General features: G+C 39.9%; 1 protein-coding gene across 2 annotated transcripts in view; it reads left to right on the top strand.

Annotated features, from left to right (window-relative positions):
* The window catches only part of SH2D4A (SH2 domain containing 4A), a 55,985-nt gene that overhangs the window by 20,214 nt on the left and 15,372 nt on the right, over positions 1–20,399 (top strand). Inside the window, exons 4-7 of one of the 2 annotated variants that reach the window (XM_047090416.1) lie at positions 8,742–8,822; positions 12,949–13,060; positions 14,891–15,101; positions 17,856–17,986. In XM_047090416.1, coding sequence (XP_046946372.1) covers positions 8,742–8,822; positions 12,949–13,060; positions 14,891–15,101; positions 17,856–17,986 — 535 coding nt within the window. The remainder of the gene's footprint in view (positions 1–8,741; positions 8,823–12,948; positions 13,061–14,890; positions 15,102–17,855; positions 17,987–20,399) is intronic. The other variant, XM_047090417.1, reaches the window with a different exon arrangement.

Below are 20,399 nucleotides of genomic sequence, written 5' to 3'. Positions count from 1 at the left end.
CTCTTGCCCCTCTACCCCTACTTTGCACATATGCACATGTGCGTGCACACTGTCCCAAGACTCTGATATCTGTTTTTATATCTGTCATTTTACTGTAAGATCTGGTAAAAAAAAACATGCTACTAAAATGTACACTTTGATTGTTAATTTGACATTGAAGCCGTGGTGGTTATATTTTTAAGTGTTATTCTAACTCCTAGCTTTGTGTTCCCATTAGCAGATAGCAATGAAGGAACAACCTATAAAACTATTTTCAGACATAATGAAAGACTTCCACTTAGGTTTTCCTTCTTCCATACATCACTTCCAATCCAAAGTTAAACTTGCTCTCAGAAACCAGCAGTTGTCTAAAACCGGAATTTGGTTGTTTGCCTTGATAAAGGAGAGATTCAGAAGCAAGATACTAAGATCAAGACCACTTCTTTAAAGAATAGAAAAGAATATGCTGAATTGTTTTTTTTTATTTGTTTTTTTTTTTTTTTGGACCTTTATTCATCTCTAAGTGCTACTTATAGAGCAACCAAGTTTTGGTTATATGTGGCTTGTGCGTTTTGTAAAGGGTGAACAGTAGTACTAGATCACAGTTTTTCTTAGGTGATTTAATCGGGGACGTACTAAAGCTTGGTGAGTAGGCGGGGTGGAGAAGTCTGCACCCTACCCCAGAGTAGATGCCCTGTGCCTGGGCTTGGGAACCATTATGGCATTGCCTGGCTCTTGTATGCAGACAGGCATATTGCCAATCCCTAAATGGGAGTTGGGTTCACACTTATAATAAGGAACCTCAATGTAAATAGAATGGGAAAATGTGTTCCTGAAATGCAAGATAGAATTTTGAGGATTGAAATGGATGTGTTAAATAACAAAAAACTGAGTAAATTAAGAGAAAAATTTTTAATGTTTATTTTTGAGAGAGAGTGTGCGAGTGAGCGGGAGAGGGACAGAGAGAGAGGGAGACACAGAATCTGAAGTGGGCTCTAGGCTCTGAGCTGTCAGCACAGAGCCTGAGGCAAGGCTCCAACTCATGAACTTTGAGATCAGACCTGAGCCAAAGTTGAACACTTAACCAAGTGAGCCACCCAGGTGCCCCTAATTGAGCAAATTTTAAAGACCCAACTGACTTTATTAATTGGTTCATGAATTGGGCAACATCCTATCCAGCAAGTAGAAGGGAGCTCTAAAGGGTTTTGGAAAAGGAAAGTTTTTGAAGGTAGAAAGGGAATAGAAAAAGGAAACTATTAGCAAAGAATCCATTGTTTTAGACAAGCTCACCCTTCTAAGGGGAACAGAGTGCTCTGTCAGTAAAATTCCTAGAGCTGACCGGGAAATTCCCATTCTGACTGCTTAAGGTTACCTTTTGGGGGTGTGAAACTGCAGTTATGTTAGGTAGTAAGTCTTGGTTTACTGACTTGGGTCTCAAGCTAGGCAACGCCATTTTGGGCCCATGGTTTTCTTTTTAACAGGTGTGAAGAAAAAAGATGGATAATCCCAAACCAGTAACTGTTTCCCTTGATGTATATTCTCTTCTAGTATGCATGCAGGAAGCAATATTATTTTTGTGAGAGACAAAGTATTGGGTATGCTAGGCAAAAACAGACAAGGGGTTTGTTGTGCTCATTTTATTAATTCAAGAGTGGAGCCATAATCAGAAAGTTATATAATTACCCAAGTGGTTTCCATGTAACATAGTAGAATTTCATGGTAGACTATAGAATAAAATTTTATAGAAGATAGAATTACAAAATCCTAGGGCCTTAGAAGCCATTTAAACTGTTATGCTTTTAAAAACAGTATGTTATAGGGCATTGGGGTACTCAGTCAACCAACCAGCTCTTGATTTCTGCTCAGGTCATGATCTCATGGTTCATAAGATTGAGCCCCATGTTGAGCCCAGCATCATGCTCTGCGCTGACAGCGAGAAGCCTGCTTGAGATTCTCTCTCTCTCCCTCTCTCTCTCTGCCCCTCCCCCGCTTGCATGCATGTTCTCTCAAAATAATTAAACTTTAAAAAATAAAAAAAATTTAAAAAATGGCAGATATAGCCTATCACTGGGTTGGATATGAGAAATGAGGCAATATATATTGAAGTGTTTTGTATAGTATTATGTATGATATAAATATTATAGTTAGGTTCCTATATTCCCTTATGTCAAGACTTCCCATATCAATCATGTTTTTAAGACTCTTTTCTCTCTTAACAATCTTTTATTATTTTATCCTTATACTTTATATTTAATAATTAGTTTATTTCCCTTGCTTGTCTTCATTTTGTTTTTCATGGAACATATATCAGGTGTGTCCCTAGTGAAAATGTAAGGGCAGACTTTGAAAGTCTTTCATATCTGAAATGCTTTGCCCTAACAACCCCTATTGGTTCTGCATTATTACATTTTCCAAGGATGTCCCTGCCAGTTCTCCTATTTGCACATTGCTATGAGGGGTTATAGGGGGAAGGTACAATGAAAGTGGACAGATGTTCATTCAGTATACAGTTCAGTGCTCTAATATGGACAAAATAAACTCAGACAATATGTTATTTAAAGATGTTCCATAAAATTACACACAATATTAGAGTCTGCTGTACTTTTAAGTCAGGCTATCTAGTAGTCCGTGTGCATAGATTTTACTAGGAACATTGTTAGCAAAGTAAGGAAAGACTCTCTAGGGTCTCTGTTGTCCTAATTCATGTTTCAGTAAAATCATTCCACAGGGACCATGTACCATATTTTCAACAGTAAAATTGATTGTCCCGTTTTTCATCTTGTTAGTTTAGTTGGACTTTGAAAGATATCTCTACCCCATATTATTCTCCTTCACAACTTTATGAAAGCAATTTCATTATTCTGCCTCTCTCATTATTTTAGAAGGAAAAAGCTAAATCCCAGTATGCTCAAATGTTTAATATTATAGTTATCGTTGGGAAATTTTATTTAAAATGGCTGGAAATACCATGATATGATTATTCCAATGACCTGGTTCGCAAAATGGGTGAGTTATGGGCCATCAACTTTCAGAGAATTTTAATTGTCTCTCTTGATTAATATTAAAACTAGACTAAATACTTTATAATGATTGATTAAGTGCTTCATGAATTTATGGTATGTTCATTCATGCACCAAATATTTATTGAACCCTACTAAGTGCCAGTCACTGTTCTGTTTGCTGAGGGCTCAGCTATCAGTGAATTAAGCTGACATAGTCTTTGCCTTCATTATTCTGACCTTTTATCCATTAAGGAATACCATGGATTTAAGAGGTGTAAGAACAGGATGGCTAAACACTTAATCTAGTAATTTTTTTTCAAAAGGAAACTCTTGGTTTTAGCCTGTTAATTAATCTTTACCATAAAAATTAAATGCTAAAAATCTTATGTTTATTGGAGTTTTCTGGTTTATTTGCAATTAATAAATTGCATAGCCATACTTTTAAACAGAGTGAGTATTAAGTTAAAAGACAGAACGAACTGTTTTTCAAATCAGCTTTTTTAAATGTTTATTTATTTATTTTGAGAGAGAGAAAGAGAGAGGACATGTGCATATATGCATGAGTTTGGGAGGGGCAGAGAGAGAGGGAGAGAGAGAGAATCCCAAGCAGGCTCCATACTGTCAGCATGGAGCCTGATGTGGAGCTCGATCTCATGAACTATGAGATCATGACCTGAGCCAAAATCAAGAGTAGGTCGTACAACTGACTGAGCTACCCAGGCACCCCTCAAATCAGTTTTAAAAGTGAATATAATTAGAATAATTCTCATGGGACACATAGTCTCTGAGGGAAATATGATTTGTAATCATGTAATACAGATGTTGCTACAGTATCTTTTGATAATCCAGTTGCTTATATAGATTTGAATTGCCATACTTCTAAATTTAACAGTAATTTGTATACACAACACACACACACACACACACACACACACACACACACACGTGCACTACCCTTTGGTCAATACAGATGCTCTCCACTCCCAGATCTGGTTGGGCCTGCACTGACTAGAAGGGACCATTCTGACTCAGTGTCTGCAGGAAGTCTACTACCTTCTGATGCCATTGGCTTTCAAGTTTTCACTTTATTTTGTGGAGTCATATTCTGTGGCAGTTTTTATTTTTAAATAAAGGGGATATGAAACAGGTAAGATTGCTTTAACTGTGCCCATAGAGTTTCAGCAGCTGCAGAAGCCTCTGTAATGTAGCAAATGGGAAGTGGGTGCTGTGGCTTGTATACATGAGAACAAGCACACATTCTCTCTGGGACACCCCGCGGAAAGACTGAGCTGTAGACATCGAGAGGACATGGTTTCAATCTCTGATTTCCTACCTATTAACATGTCACCTTACCTCTTTTGTAAAGGGACAGTACCTGCTTTGATTCTCTTATAGGATTGATAATGAAGGTCAAATGATGTATCGGACTTGAAAGTGCTTTGAAAGCAAAAATTATGCAGGTATGGGTAGTTTTCCTGTCTTTCTAATAATAGGAATAATTAAAAAGTATATTCCCTGGAACATAGCATCATATGGAAGCTTCAGAAGGGGCATGGTACCTTCTCCAAGAAGCCTCTTCATCTTCACTCTGGGAATGTTGAGTGGCAACAGCATTCCTGAGATTGTCTCCATCTGGTATTAACATCATAAATAGTCACTTTTGAGCCAATAATCTGGTTGTTTTTTAATAAAGGAAATCTCCTTGGATCATACTGTTTTCAGTCTACTATACTGAACTTGTATTTCATGGATTTGTAGAATGGGTAAGTGTATCTGAATGAACCCATTCTATACAAGTCCTCATTAGGTCTTCATATTATTTTAGCACTTTGGAATAATGGCAAATCTTGGTTCACCTTGAAAACTAGAATTTTTATATGTGGTTCTTGGTATATGTGAAGAGTTTTTAGAGTTTACCATATATTTTAGACATATAGAAGTACTTCAGTAGAAGTATCAGGTAGTTATTAACTGGGTGGTTGTTAAACTAATTGAAATTATTTATGCTCTGACTCCTCTACTCAAGAACCAACACAGAGCTTTGGTATACTGAAAACAGAACCTAAAACTTGTGACAAAGAAAGGATGTCAAATCTGACGGCACCAGCAGATGGTGCTGATGGTCACATTATCCCTTCAGTTCCGGTCCATTTCATTGTCTGGCTCATTTGTCTGTGCTTAGTTTTGAATTATCTTTTTTTGTTTTTTTTTTTAACATTTATTCATTTTTGGGAGACAGAGAGAGAGACAGACCATGAGTGGGGAGGGCAGAGAGAGAGAGGGAGACACAGAATCTGAAGCAGGCTCCATGCTCCAAGCTGTCAGCACAAAGCCTGACGTGAGGCTCGAACTCAGGAACGGTGAGATCATGGCCTGAGCTGAAGTTGGACACTCAGCCGACTGAGCCACCCAGGTGCTCCCAATTTTGAATTATCTTAAGAGTATTAATAACCCCATCATTTCTGATAAGTGCAAAAGCAGTGAGAATGTTGAAATGCTGGTGTCGGGGAAGGATTTCCTCTGCCCTTCGAGGTCCTTCTGGCCAGAGTAAGAATCAGAGTGACATGAGACAGACTAACAGGAGAAAATCAAATTTAATTTCCTATGTATGAGAAACCCACACAGATGTGGAAATTCTGAAGACAGTCAAGCAAAATGTGGTGTATATATCATTCTGAACTAAGGAGAAAGGGGCTCTAGGGGTCTGGGACTTCCTGCAATTCACAGGATGATAAAAAAGAGTAAATGTTTGGTAAAAACAAATGTTTTCTGGGCCACTCAGAAAAACAAATGTTTTCTGGGCCTCCACACAGAGGACATTGATCAAACAGGCTCTGCTAGATTCCTCTCTCTCTGCTATACCTAGTTCATAGTGTCATGGAATTATCTCTAGTGACAGCTCTCTTCCTAGAGCAAGACCTCTATCTAAATTCTTTTAAGTAGTTGAGGTGGGAAGGTAACGAGCTTTTCCTGAATCTGCTGGGTTTTGATTGCTTTTAACTCAAAAATTACGTTCATGCCAATGTAGTCCATCTTGGGGTGGTCTGCCCTTGGTGGTAGATAGATAATATAGGAAAAAAGATAATTAAAAAAGCAAGTGGTAAGGAAACAATGCTGTATGTGCATAGAAGATGAATCATTCAATTGAGCAAATCTAAGGGACAAAGAATAACTCACACAGTGTGCTTCAAGTGCCATGCAGATGATAGTAATTGGCAAGTGATGGGGGAAAAAGGTTTGACAAAGTAGAATATATGTTAGAAGAGACCTGTCCAAGCCCTGTTAGCCTGAAGCTAATTCAGGAAACAACTGAGAGTCTGCAAGCTTAAAGGCTGAGGGTGGATGAGTGCTGGTGACAAATCCCCAGTCCAAAGCTCTGCTGGCTGCCTAGGTCCTGCCACAGACTAGTGGCTGGTTCCGTAGCTAGAACCTGAGTACAGTGCTTGAGCAGACAAGGGAGGGTGGTTACCAGTCTCCTAATTTTCTTTTTCTTTAAAGTTTTTTTCTTCAATTTATTTATTTATTTTGAAAGAGAGAGAGAGAGAGCCTGAGTGGGGGAAGGACAGAGAGAGAATCCCAGGCAGGCTCCGCACTGTCAATGCATAGCCTGACACAGGGCTCAAACCCACAAAACATGAGATCATGACCTGAGCCAAAGTTGGATGCTTTACTGACTGAGCTACCCAGGTGCCCCCCTCCTAATTTTCAACATAGAAGAAACTGATCCTTTTTGCAAAATGATGTCCCACAGATCTTATATCATTAAATAAAGGGAGAGTGGGCCTGTTTTTAAAGCTCACATTCCTTATGGTGGAAATTTATTCAGAGACTACAAATTCAAGTTCTTCAAAGTCATGTTGGACTTTTGAACAGACATGTATAAAATCTGTTGGAACAGTTCTAACCTGTTCACAGATGGGGAACTGGCTACTGTACTATTCTGTTTTAGATGCAGAGCAATTATGTATCCTTTTATAATATTAAAATAAAAATGAGATAGAATATGGTAGGTAGCAATTGTGAAACCTATAGGAGTCATTATTTCGCCAAGTAATAAGCATAAAGAAACCTTTTGACCTACAACTCATTTCCTATCATTGCAATGTTGACATAGTGGGAAAAGTATAAACTCTGGCACTACCCAGGTGTATGATGCCAGAAAGCTGTACAACTCCTCTGAGATTCAGTTTCTTCCTCTGATAGTTGGGTATTGTGTTGCCCATACATCATAGGTGTTTGAGGAATAAAAATAATACTTACTAAGTTACTAACACAGTGCCTGGTCATAATGCGCCTTTAATGACTAGTAGCCTTCAGTGGAATTAGCATTAATAGCACTCTCCATGACTAGTAAAAAATCTCAACAGAGGGCTTGAAGAGTGCCACTACCAATTGCCATGGCCAGTTTTATTAACTAAAATAGACTAAACTTTTATAACAAATAGACCAACAAAGCAATAGGCAAAACACAACAGGAGTTCATCTTTCTCGCTTAGAACTTCAAAGAATGGTTCTGGTTCAGGAGGCCCAGGTCCACAGAGTCACTCAGGGACTGAAGGTGTAGTAGTATGACTGTGATCACCATTTCAGCCCAAAGGAAGGGGGAAGTGGGAAGTGGAAAGGAATGCGTGAAGGAGGTTTTAAGGGCTTGAATAGGAGTGGCAAATACCAGGTATCACAAATTGGAAATAACTTATTCCCATGGGCACACCTAACTGCTAGGGCAGCTGGGAAAAGCAATGTAGCTACTGTGAGATAAGGGATAAAACTGAGGTAGTCACACTGGTTTATTACATGACATGGTAATGACCCTAAAGTATCTTGTGCTCCACACTGAATCTCAGTACCAACCTTTTTCTGAAAATTTACTGACAATTTCTGATCGATACCAAAATTCAGGAGTGAGTCCTCAGGCACAGGGCACATAAATCATGGTGATATGGGTTGTGAGAGGCTCATGTGACTTTTCATACTGGGACTTGGCCCAGACTCTGCATCAGGCCGGGGACGGGGGACAGGGGCCTGTGTAACTGACCTGGCCTTAAGAGACACTCCGTGTGATATGCCAGCTCAGTCACAATGCCAGAGCAGTTGGTATGTGGCAGGCAGGAGTGACACCAGGGAATCTGGGCAATGGATCTGGGAACCCCATTGGCAGGAGTTGCCTCTTGGGAAATCCATCCAGAGCAGCATAAAGCCAGATACTGGGCTGGGTAACAGGGGTGGGAGAGGTGGGGAGGGGAGGAGAGTGATCAGACAGAGAAAGTGGGCAGGGCTCCCAAGCACCAAACTGATATTCTAGTCATGCCTCCAGTCCTATACAGGGAGCAAGGCATATGCAGTTAAATGGCAGAGACGAAGCATTTCTCTGGTCTGAACTAAAACAGGGGATGACATAGAGCAGGGATTAAGAGAAGAAGATAATTTAAATTAAGGAGTAATGGTGATGTCTAGAAGTCATTCTGGGGCCCTGGGGCCAGCTGGGAACAAACGAGAGAAACCCACTTGTCATGACCAAAACACCAGCTCCAGGGTCTTGAGCAATAATCCCCTACTGAGTAGGGAGGCTGAGGTCTCCCATACCTACTGCCTCAGTCATTATGGACTCAGGGACTTTGGTGGTGGAAAGCTTTGGTACATACATCTATGGGAGTGGGGCAGGTTAGGGAACATTGAAACAAGGGAAGCATTAACAGATTATCTACTGAAACTGCACTGTAGTTCTAAATGGTATAAAAACATGTTTCATTTAATTTTTAGTCATTCTCCAGTTCCTCAAGAAATATTCAACAAATGTTGGCAGATTCTATCAATCGTATGAAGGCATATGGATTTCACCAGGTAAAGACTTACATTCTGTCTTCAGGGGGCTAAATGCATAGCCATGTCCACTAATGTTTCACAAATGGGTATATTAGTCTCATGCAGAAATGAAAGCAGCAAAATGTGAAATCTGTCTTAAAAAGCTTGTGAGCATAGCTATTCATCTTTACCTGTATATCTGGAGGTTGGAAAAGTCTTGAGTATCATGGAAAGAACAGATGCCAAGAAATATCTGCTAAACTCCTCATGGAAGATCTAAAACAGAGACAACACCAGAGAGCGATAAATAAAGCATTTAACTTGGCAGAAATAGTGAATTCAGATTAAGTTCCTAATGTGTTCATTGGTTCTGTGAACCTGTCCCTTCAGGATGAGCAGCCTCTTGTGTCGTCCATGCCCACTGTGCCAGGAGCTCCTTTGGGCACGCAGACCTCTCACACATCCACCCAGACGTGGGATTCTTCCTACAGGCCAAGCCTGTTTCCTCCATCATGCTAGATTGTCATTGTATCATACATTTTTCACAATAAATGGGTCATAGGCTGGCAGTCGGAAACCATGGTAGGATTTGACCCGCAGTAAGTTTGAAAACATAGCATAAGATAGGTGGCTGTAAAGAGAAGGTTCTGAGTGACCACAGGTCTGAGATGGGGTCATGGTGAAGGCCCACATTCTAGTAGATTCTAGCAGATCTAGTAGATCTCTAGTAGAGGTCAATTCCCTGACTGGTCTGCAGGGACATGCATGAACTGAGATAGCTCCTGTGGAGACTTCAAGAAGCCATGAACTTTTGTGGTATAGTCCTGGTGTGCATACTGCTGATATAATATAGGCCATTCCAGAGCATCTAAAGGAAAATTTCAGTTACACTACCCAGATTACATTGCTTCATTTCAAATGATAGCGAGAAAGACAAAGGGTCTGTGTATTTATTCAACCAATTTCTGTTGAGTTTCTCCTCTGTGGTAGGCACTGTTACAGGCTTTGGAAACACAGTGAAAAAATAGATAAAATCCCTACCCTCAGGAAGCTTATATTCTGGATGTGGAGACAGACAACAAACACATCTATGAAGTCAGATGGTCATAAGTTCTATGGGGGAAAATGATGCAGGATAAGGGAGCTGAGGAAGGCTGGGAGGGTGGGAATTGGTTTTTTATAGAGGTGGTCAGAGAAGGCTACTCTGTAAAGGTGCTATTGGTGGAGACCTGAAGGAATGAGGCAAGGGGCCATGTGGATGACTGGGGTAAAGTATGTTCCCAGCAGAGGGAACAGCAAGTATAAAGGCACAAAGGCAAGAGCTCGCTTGACATGGTCAAAGAGATCAGTGCTGAGAAATCATGTAGACCCTTGTAAGGAATTTGGTATCTTGGTGTTATTTCAAGCCACGATGAAAAATGAGATCATCTAGAGAGTAGTTTAGATGGAAAAAAGAAGTGTTCTGAGGTCTAAGGTACATCAGTGTTTAGACTGGGCCTGAAATATCTTGTCTCCAAAATAAGGGAAATGGACTAGATCAGTGGTTCTCGAACATTTTAAGATGTAAGTTATTCGTTTTCACACCCTCTCAGGAGAACTCCTAGAGCCATGGGCCGATACATCCCCTCTCTAACTTAAGAAATTATATGGGAATTCAAGAGAGTGAATGAGCAGAAAGATCACTTACCAAGCTTCTCTGTAGAACAAAGGTAATAAAACAGAGCCTTCCCACTTTAAAGGCAATGGAGAGGCTCTCTGAGAAAACTTGTGGAGAGTATTTCCATTAACAGGCTGGGATGAGAGACTTTCTGTGGGAGACGCTTTGACATCATACTGCCTGTCCTCATGTTTAAACCTCAGCCTGTGGGCGTATGGACCAGTGTTCAGCCTCAGCCCTGCTGTTCCTTCACTCCTCAGCCTCTATCTTGATTTTCCCATGCTTGGCTCACCATCCCCATCCTGGGCCTACATGTTTCCAGCAAACACTTCTAAAAAGGAAATGATGGTTTGGTTTGGTTTTCTAAATAGATGAAGTAGGAAGTAAGGATCAACTTGTAACTGTTAGGCACCCCTAACAGTCATTTAAAATACCAGAAGCTGCTTTTTGTCTGTTTGTTTTAGTTTTTATAATATTGGCAAACTGCAGAGGCTTAGCTCTAGGCAGGAAATGAAAGTAAGAAAAAAAGTGAAAATAATAAATACACAAAAGTTTTGTTACGTCTTGGGGTACCTGGGTGACTCAATCAATTAAGCATCTGATTCAATTTTGCTCAGGTCATGATCTCACCGTTTCTGGGATCAAGCCCCATATGGGGCTCCGCACTGACAGTGTGGAACCTGCTTAGGATACTTTCTCTCCCCCATCCCTCTCCTGTTTGCTTGCACAGACACACTCTCTCTCTCCAGAAAGAAAGAAAGAAAGAAAGAAAGAAAGAAAGAAAGAAAGAAAGAAAGAAAGAAAGAGAAAGAAAGAAAGAAAGAAGTTACATTTGAAGTGAAATATAGTGTATGAATTATCACCTATATTAACTGTGATTTATGACTTCCCACAGTGATTGGAAACAAGTTCCGTGACATCAAGGTTTATATTTTAGTTGGGGTGAAATAACTTAACAGAAAGTCTTTATCTTTCTATAGAGAAAAACAAAAGAAAAAAAAAACTATCATTTTTGTGCTGGAGAACAAAGCATGATCTGTCTTTTCTGACCCTCTCAGCTTATTTCATTATTTAGGTGACCAAGGCTCTTATTTAGTTGACCAAGTGCTAAATTCAGTTTTCTTGTAGGCACTCAGGAGGCAGTTCCCAAATAAACAAAGTACTTTTTAGGTCTAAGTGATTTGGCGTATTAGTTTCTCTTTAGTTAAAAACGAGTTCCTTCAGTGTACTGGTGCATAGAGCTGTCCACTTCACGATGGCTAATGTCATTTTTATGTTATGTGTATTTTGCCACAATTTTTAAAAAGGTTACAATGGTAATTTTTATATTATGTATATTTTACAATAAACAAAAGCAAATTCCCTTTTTAAGGAAGACTTATGTTTCTTATTTTATGTTTTCTCAAAGATGATTCTTTGTAAAAATATTTTTCTGCTTTTTTTAAATTTTTTTTTTTTCAACATTTATTTATTTTTGGGACAGAGAGAGACAGAGCATGAACGGGGGAGGGGCAGAGAGAGAGGGAGACACAGAATCGGAAACAGGCTCCAGGCTCTGAGCCATCAGCCCAGAGCCTGACGCGGGGCTCGAACTCACGGACCGCGAGATGGTGACCTGGCTGAAGTCGGACGCTTAACCGACTGCGCCACCCAGGAGCCCCTCTGCTTTTTTTAAATACAAAAAAAATATTCCTTTTTGGGTCACCTAAAATCATGTGTAAGTACCACGTTTTTAGACACACTGGTGCGAGGGCACATGGAGATACAGCTAAGATTGCTGTAGAAATGTACTGTTATTTTTATGGAACCTGTCAGATACTAGAGTGTTTACATTGGTGCCATGAAACAGTATTTACACACTACTTCAGGGAATTCAACTTAAAACAGAGAAGTGCTGTGTTTGAGGAAAATGGATATTTATTGAGTTCTTACTGTGTTACACACTATGGGAGACACTTTTTAAATATTATTTAACCCTCAATATAACCCTATGAAATATTTTTAATTCTCTTTTTTTTTTAGTTTATTTTTGAAAGAGAGAGAACTCAAGTGGGGGAGGGGCAGAGAGAGAGGGAGACATGGAATTGGAAGCAGAGGCCAAGCTCTGAGCTGTCAGTACAGAACCTGACGCAGGGCTCAAACCCTCGAACCGCGAGATCATGACCTAAGCTAAAGTCAGATGTTTAACCAACTGAACCACCCAGGTGCCCCAAAATATTTTTAATTTTGTAATTATACTTAGGGGAAGACAGCCTAAGGGAGGTTTGGTAAGGGGCCATGCAGTTGTACAGCTAGGTGGCAGTAGAGTCAGCTTCAGGTATCACTGACTCCAAGCTTTTCCTGCACAACAAATTGCCTAGCCAGGGGCTGCAAGGGAGTTAAACAGAAACCAACCTGAGTCCCCTCCCCATCCCTGTATCCCCTTCCTCCCTCCCCTCCTCCACCTCTCCTCCTCACAGAAAACTGCCAGTCAGTCATTAGTGTTTGTTTCTGTTGTTGTTTTAACAGAAGAAAGAATCCATGAAGAAAACACAAGATGAGGAACTAAAACAAATAGATGGGGAGAAAACCAAGCAGATTTATAAAAGCTGGAAAGAAGATTCAGAGTGGCAGGCATCTTGTGAGTACCTCAGGGCCTCCATAACACTTTAGACTCTCCAGGCCAATTCCTTCTCTTAATAAACGATCAAACTAGGAAGCACTTAAAATAGTTGTTGAGAGAATTATTACTAAGTTGTTACACAAAGGTTTATGAGTCTCTTTTTGAACAGTAGTAGAAAGGTTTTCCTTTCATCTTTGTACCATCACAGCTGTCGTATCTATTTGATGGAATGGTATATAGCTATGAAAAAACATGGTTTAGAAGAGTGTCTAATGAATTTGGGATATGTTTATATCTTTTTTTTACTTGAAGAAGAAAAAAATTACAAAATAGTATGAAAAACATCCTTTGTTTGTTGGTTTGTTTATTTTTAAGTAGGCCTCACATCTAGCATACAACCCAACATGGGGCTTGAACTCACAACCCTGAAATCATAACCTGAGCTGAGATCAAGAGTCAGACACTTAACTGACTGAGCCATCCAGGTGTCCCAAAATATCCCAATTTTAAAATGCTCGAGTATATGAAGTAAAAGAACTGGAAGGTTATTAACATGTCGACATTAGTTTTTTTGGAGAGGAGCGATCTGAGATTTATTTGAATTCTTGTTATCCTGTATTTTTCTAAATTTCAACATTGAACTCAACTTGGTAATAGAAGAACCCAGGAATAATCAATTGGATATATCAGCATCCCTCCCATGCCTGTCACCTAACCTTGACTCCTTTTAGAGGTGGCACCACCAAAGATAGACCTCCTTAGGAAGAGCTCAGTGCAGGTGAAGGCAGAGCAGAGCCTGCTCAGGGATGCTAGGGGAAAATGTTTGTTTGAAACAGCTGACCCAGAAAAAGGCTTACCTACCAGGTCATCCCTAGAGACCACTTGAGGGAGAGAACAGGAGTGGCAATGTTTGCAGGATGTGGAGAATACTGTGTTCAGTTCCATAACAGTGAATACCATTAACATGACAGTTTTTGTGAAATGAAAACATTTGCAAGATCCAATCACTTCTATGCAGTGAAATTCTAGCGTAATGGAACATTTTTGGCATCTCTTTAAAGCCGAACCTAACAGGGTTTGACCAATAAGGGCTGAAGTGCAAATACACACAATAAAAATTAGTCTTAACATCCTGCATTAGAGTCCTTTACCACTGTGTTGCCAAAACAAAAGCAAAACAAAACAACACACCTTCTGCTTTACAAAGCAACATTAAAAGGTGACTTTGGGATGCTTTTATGTGTATCAACACATTCTCTGTGGTGAGAATCACTTTATTTTATTTTTTTGTTCTGGCAGGCCAATTTACATTTGGTTCAGTTCTCTGTGGACTGAGGAGTGGACATCACCACTCTTTCATCCTGTCCACAGCCAGGAGCCATGGCACTGAGGAGTTCCTCATAGTCTGCTCTTTGCTGGTGATATCCTGAGCTGCGTGTGTGAGGGATGTGACATCACCTCTTTTATTCAAAGACCCCCTGTCAGTTGGAATTCTCACTTGGTCTGTGACTCACCACTTGGTCTTGCCAACTGCAGGAAATTCTAAAACATGTACCCATGGTTCTCCATTTCTATCTCCTCTTTTCCTCCTCCTCTTCCTTCTCCCTCTTAGAAAGTCCTAAAACTCCCAGAGAAAGATAGGAAGTCTGCAGTGAACATTGGGCAGTTGTGAATGTGCAAGCCTGAACTATGTGAGTCATAGGTGTTGACATTGATTGTTCATTGTCATCATCAGATGACAGAATCTGCTGGGAGACTGCTCTCTCCACCAGCTGAGTCTTCTCACCATCTCTGTTGGCTGACCAGGGGCTTTCTCAACACCCCCCCCCCCCCGCCTTGTTTTCCTAGTGCGAAAATCCAAAGCAGCTGATGAGAAGAGACGCTCTTTGGCTAAACAAGCGCGGGAAGACTACAAGAGGTTATCACTAGCAGCTGAAAAAGGAAGAAGCGGTGAGGGACCACAAAGCCCCCCAAGCATTCCACAGAAACCAAAAAGACCTCCGCTTCCACCCAAGCCTCTGTTCCTAACCCCAGCGGGATACCCTCGAAAGCCTCTTAGGTAAGAAGCCACACAGATGGCTTTAAGCATAACGGTGGAAACTGGCTGATTAAAGACAAACTGCATGATGAGCCATGGGGAGTGAAGGACCAGCTGGCTGCCTGTGAAATTAAATTCAGCCTCCCCTCCAAGCCTGTCTTCCTGAGATACCTGGTCTGGATTCGTCTCATTCTTATCTATAAAATATCCACAGTTGTTGTAATTAAGATACCCAGTAATTTAGGATGCACATCGAGTTCAGTGCCTTCCTATGCTACTATTGCACCCCCACCCCCTTGGGCTGAAGGGGAGCCAATGAGGGGAGAAGCAGAAACAACAGGGGTTTCACCAGTGCTCAGTATTGCTCTTAGTAGGAAACAATATCAAAGTAGGAATCTAATGGCTTGCTGACTTTCAGGGCTTCAGTAGAGTTATGTTTTCATTGCTCAGGATTAAAGGTTTGATGGTAATCCTTGTTCTGGGATACAGAGCCAAGCTCATATGTTGACATTTTGGAACTGTTCCTTTGTTGAATGAATACTTTTTTGGTCATAACAGTGCCTTTGCCTCCAAGGCTATGGGAAATTAGAACAATTTGTTTTGTTAAATTCCTGAAGAAAAATACAATGATATCATAGCAGAAACCCCTTTCCTTTATGTTACTTAACTGATTATAAAATTATTTTCTCCTGGATATTATATGATTTTTTTTCGTATTCTAATATGTAGAAAGGTGATAGTTAAAATATACCAGAGAAATCAAATAGTGATTGAGTGAAACAGAACTGTCTGAAAGCCTTGCCTTCTGAAATAAAAACTAAAAATACTCGGTTACAAACATGGAGAAATAAAAAGCAAACAAATCTCTCTTTGCTTGGAGACAGTAGTTATCTTCAGGGCTTTTCCTAAGGGAGATTATGACCTCAGAGGAAATAGGAAGGTGAACCTTTTCCTCTACTATAATTATTTCTACTTAACTAAAAGGTTCCATTTTGTGACTTGGGGACCCAAACTAAATGATCATGGTCTACAAAGTGACAGTTTGGGGAATCATTTTTTTTTCTTATGGACAAAAACCCAAGAAAGGCAATCAGAAACAGGTATCCTCAAACTTCTGTGACCAGGTCACAAAGGTGTGAGATCCTGCACAGGGTCCTTTCCAGTGCCCAGGCTTGTCTGTGTATTGACCACAGATCCCCAGCAGGGCTGTTTGTGGACCTACCTCCGTTCTCCAGGCTCTTTTGAGGGTGGGACTGTGCCTTGAAATACGTCCTGACCCACAGTATTTTCAGAGCACAGTGTATGCGATTGACAGCAATGAAGGTGGCCTTTAATAAGGGTAATTCTTGTTTTGAGCTGTGCTCAGTTAGCTCATTTTTTCCAGCTTAATACACTTGCATGAAATGCTTCTTGTGAGGCAGCCAGAATGGATGGGTTTTGGGCTGGGACAACAGTGATGACTGAGGTCAGCTAGGAGCCAGCCCAAGAAAAGACAGAGATTGGCTGTCCTCAGATGTTTTGCTTAATCTCCATAGAGTTCCCAAAGAAAAAGAACCTAATTTGAAAACTAATTAGAGCACTCATCATGTAATCTTATGTGTGTGCAGTGTCTGATACCCAAAAAAGTCAACTATTATAGGCTACTTTCTCCAAAATGCTGTTTATGTATATATATGAATATGTACCTGCATATATGTGCATCTAACATATATGTCACATGTAACTCACAGTGACATGTGTTACCATAAAACGCATAAAGAGCCATACATTAATTTACATGACAGGTATCCCAGTAGTTCATCCAAACTCCTCATTGTTTTCACACTAACTTCTGCTCAAAATTAGTGGGCTGTGGTGTGAGACTTGGAAATATGTTTATTACATTGCAATGTTACTTTTGTAATGGAAATTGACTTACATCCCAGAATTTAAGTTCTGCTACTGAATATATTTCAAAATGATTCTGCTGCTTGTATCTTTTTTTTTCTTTTACCAATCTTCATACATTTTTCTTTCTTTTTTACTTTATAGTTCTGAGGCTATCTTTAACAGAACCAAACTTCTTCAAAGTGTGGGAGAGAAGAAAGCAAGTCAGGGAGATGGAAACAGAAAGAAGAGAAAGTTTAATAATGAAAATGTTAGGAAGGAAATTTATTTTATTGCATTTGATTTCTTTTGTTTGCAAGGACATGGCCCAAGGAAAGTAGTGCTGGGGTGTATTTCACTTTTTAGTACTTATTTTCTCAAATTTTAACTGGGAGTTAATGGAGCTTTTATTCACATTAAAAATGAATTAAATCTGTGTTTTAACACAGCAGTTGCTCATAGCCATGACTAGCCCCACAGGACCAGAAGGACAAGTGACAGATTTATGTTCCTTCCTATTTTTTTAAAATGTTATTTTTGAGAGCACAAGTTGGGGAAGGGCAGAGAGAGGGGGACAGAGGATTTGAAGTGGGGTCCATGCTGACAGCATCAAGCCCGATGTGGGGCTTGAACTCACATTGTGACCTGGGCCGAAGTCAGATGCTCAACCGACTAACCCACCCAGGTGCCCCTCTTTCCTATTTCTTGACTAGCCCTCAAGGAATTGTATGATGGCAGTAATTAGGGGTATAACCTCCCCTTAGCTCAGCCCATGTAATTAGATTTTCAAATATATATAATATATACATGATTATATATATATATATATATATAGGGTATATATGAGTTCTAAAGGCATTGTTTTCAAATTAGTTAAATCTAACTTGAAAAACATTTTCTAAATAACAGAAATCAGGGAGTGACGAGGATGGCATCCAGCTACGCCCAAGAGGAAATCATTCGGTGGTTTAAAGAGGAGCAGCTACCTCTGCGAGCAGGCTACCAGAAAGCCTCAGACGCCATAGCTCCCTGGTTCCATGGTGAGTACAGAGGTTCCCTCAATGGAACCTCATCTGGCGATGCACAGAGCTATGCTAATCCACCAGGAGGGCAAAAAGAATAAAGGTGTCCTTTTATTTGTGCTGCCCAAGAAGAGCCTTTGAAATTATTTTCACAAGGAGTTTTTCCAATGTTTCTCAGTGGGTTGCAAACTCATGATGAAGTTAGGAAACAGTGAGTGGTTGTGGTCTCTGCATGTACTATGGGCTAATTTATCACCACAAATGAAATACTGCCGGGTGGGTGGGGAAGACAGTGCCTCCTGGTCACCCACACTAGGGCTCCCCTCAAAAGGCAGTGCCTGTTGTCCACCATCCACCATGAGTCAGATATGCCCTTGGGTGTGGTGGGCAAGGCATTGGTTTAGCAATCCAAAGGTCAGCTCTCCATTGACAGTTGAGTGACTTTGAGCAAATCATCTTCTTTTTCTTGTAGCAAGTCAATTTAGCTAAGCCTCATTTTCCTCATCTATTAAATGAAGAAATTGAACTTTATGATCTTTAACCTAAAAATTCTATTACTTTGATCTATGTTTCCATTAAGTAGTTAAGGCTGCCAGGTGGGTTTGTTGAAGCCTGAGCAGATATTACCTAATAAGCCATTTAACACTAGAAATTTGATTAATTCAAGTCCTCTGTGTACCCAGCACACATTTCACTGACTGCTTAGTTTCTTGGACTTTAAGAAAAGAAGGGGCTTCTTGCCTCAGCTTGCTTCTGTAATGTCTGTGGTTGATTTGGACTAATTGGCTCTATGTACAACAAAAGTGCTTTAAGACAAAAATAAAGTTCTCTCACAGAGCACACTTGTCGCAAAGGGTATATTGGTTTGAATCATGTTGAATCATGTTTAACTAGTATTCATGTCACACATAAATATAGCCACAAAAATAGGCTCCCAACCCTATAATATGGCAAACTCTTCTAAAAAGAAAAATATTATTTGTAATAGGCTTTCTGCTAATGGGCTGCTTTTGCAGTCAGATCATTATGGAACTGTCTAGCTTTCCTTGAAAATATGTGTTCTTTGGCAATTTAGGCCTTAGTAATTGTCCATTCCCTGAGGAGCCCCTCCCCCTCCTAGGACTGAGTCGTAAGCCTCCATTCTTCCCATTCTTCTTGGAAGACATTGGAAGAAAGAGGGACATCAGTGTCAAAAGATGAATAGAAAGAACATGGCCAATTACACGTTAGCCCCACTGTTTCATATTGCCCCCCCCTTTTTTTCCTTTTTATGATAAGCACTGAGGAAATCAGTTCTTTGTAGTTTCTGTGTCATTGGGCAGAAGATGCTGTCATCCCTGATTACAAGGGTGGCAGTTCATTGGAACAGCAGGAAGTGAGACATTGAAAATGTTGGTTCATGTAATTCAAAATCCTGGTACTTTAACAGGCAGTTCTATTTGAAACAGTTGATAAAAGTGAGAAAGACAAAGTTGAACTAAAAATCCAGTTGGAGCTTTGATTAAAAAATAAATTCTTGGGTTTTAATAACTTATTAGTTGCAATTGTTACTTGTTTATTTTCATTTGTATAAATATTTATCATAGTCATAAGCAAAATAAATAATATAGAGTATAATGTAAATAATATGATATTAATAGTCATGTAAGTCATTATCTTCTGTTTTAAGAAGACAAAATTTCACATGTTTCTATGATAAAGATGGATAATATCTTATATTTTTAAAATATAATTGTTTATTGCTCATGAGCCCTGTTTGAAATAATGGGATGGTAGCTCTTGTATTGGTTTGCCATCTTCCTCCATTATCATGCACTCCATAAACTGCCTTTTTTATGTTACTGTTTTGGTCAGCTAATTTTTCACTGTGGAAGTCACACTTTTACCCTTTTCTTTTAATTAGCTTTAGACAGGATGAGTGGGTAGAGGACAAGGGAAATGAAAACTACTGGATCTCTGGCTTGTGGGGCTAGGCAGAAGGTGGCATGCTATCAGCTGGAAGAAGGACCACAAGAGGATGGGAGATTAAGGGGCAAAAAGAAGAGGGGAGACAATGAGCTTATCTGGGATATGATGAGTTTGAAATGTCTTTGGGGCAGTCATATGAAAATATCCCTTTGGAAATTGAATTGATGGAACAATGTTAGAGATAATATATTGGAGTTATCAGCACCTAATGAAAAGCATGGGAGGGATGAGGTTTTTCAGGAGTGAATTGGGAAGAATGATGAGAGAAGAACAAGGACAAGACCCTGGGGAGCACTAACATTCATTGTGATGGTGCCAGATCTTTGTCTCAGGTGTCCCTCCTCACTTGGGATAATAATGAGATGAATATCTGTCCATGGGGGCCAGTATTAGAGGCAGTAAAGTAGGATATTGTCTGATCTCCTAGATGTAAGAGCTTGGAAAATCCCAAGTACAAGAGAGA

The sequence above is a fragment of the Lynx rufus genome, unplaced genomic scaffold (assembly GCF_022079265.1).
Source record: "Lynx rufus isolate CCGP_SWC_20201006 ecotype Redwood Valley unplaced genomic scaffold, mLynRuf1.p SCAF_3, whole genome shotgun sequence".
Taxonomy (NCBI): domain Eukaryota; kingdom Metazoa; phylum Chordata; class Mammalia; order Carnivora; family Felidae; genus Lynx; species Lynx rufus.
The sequence above is the reverse complement of the archived record's forward strand: the minus strand, read 5'-3'. Positions and strand labels throughout refer to the sequence as shown.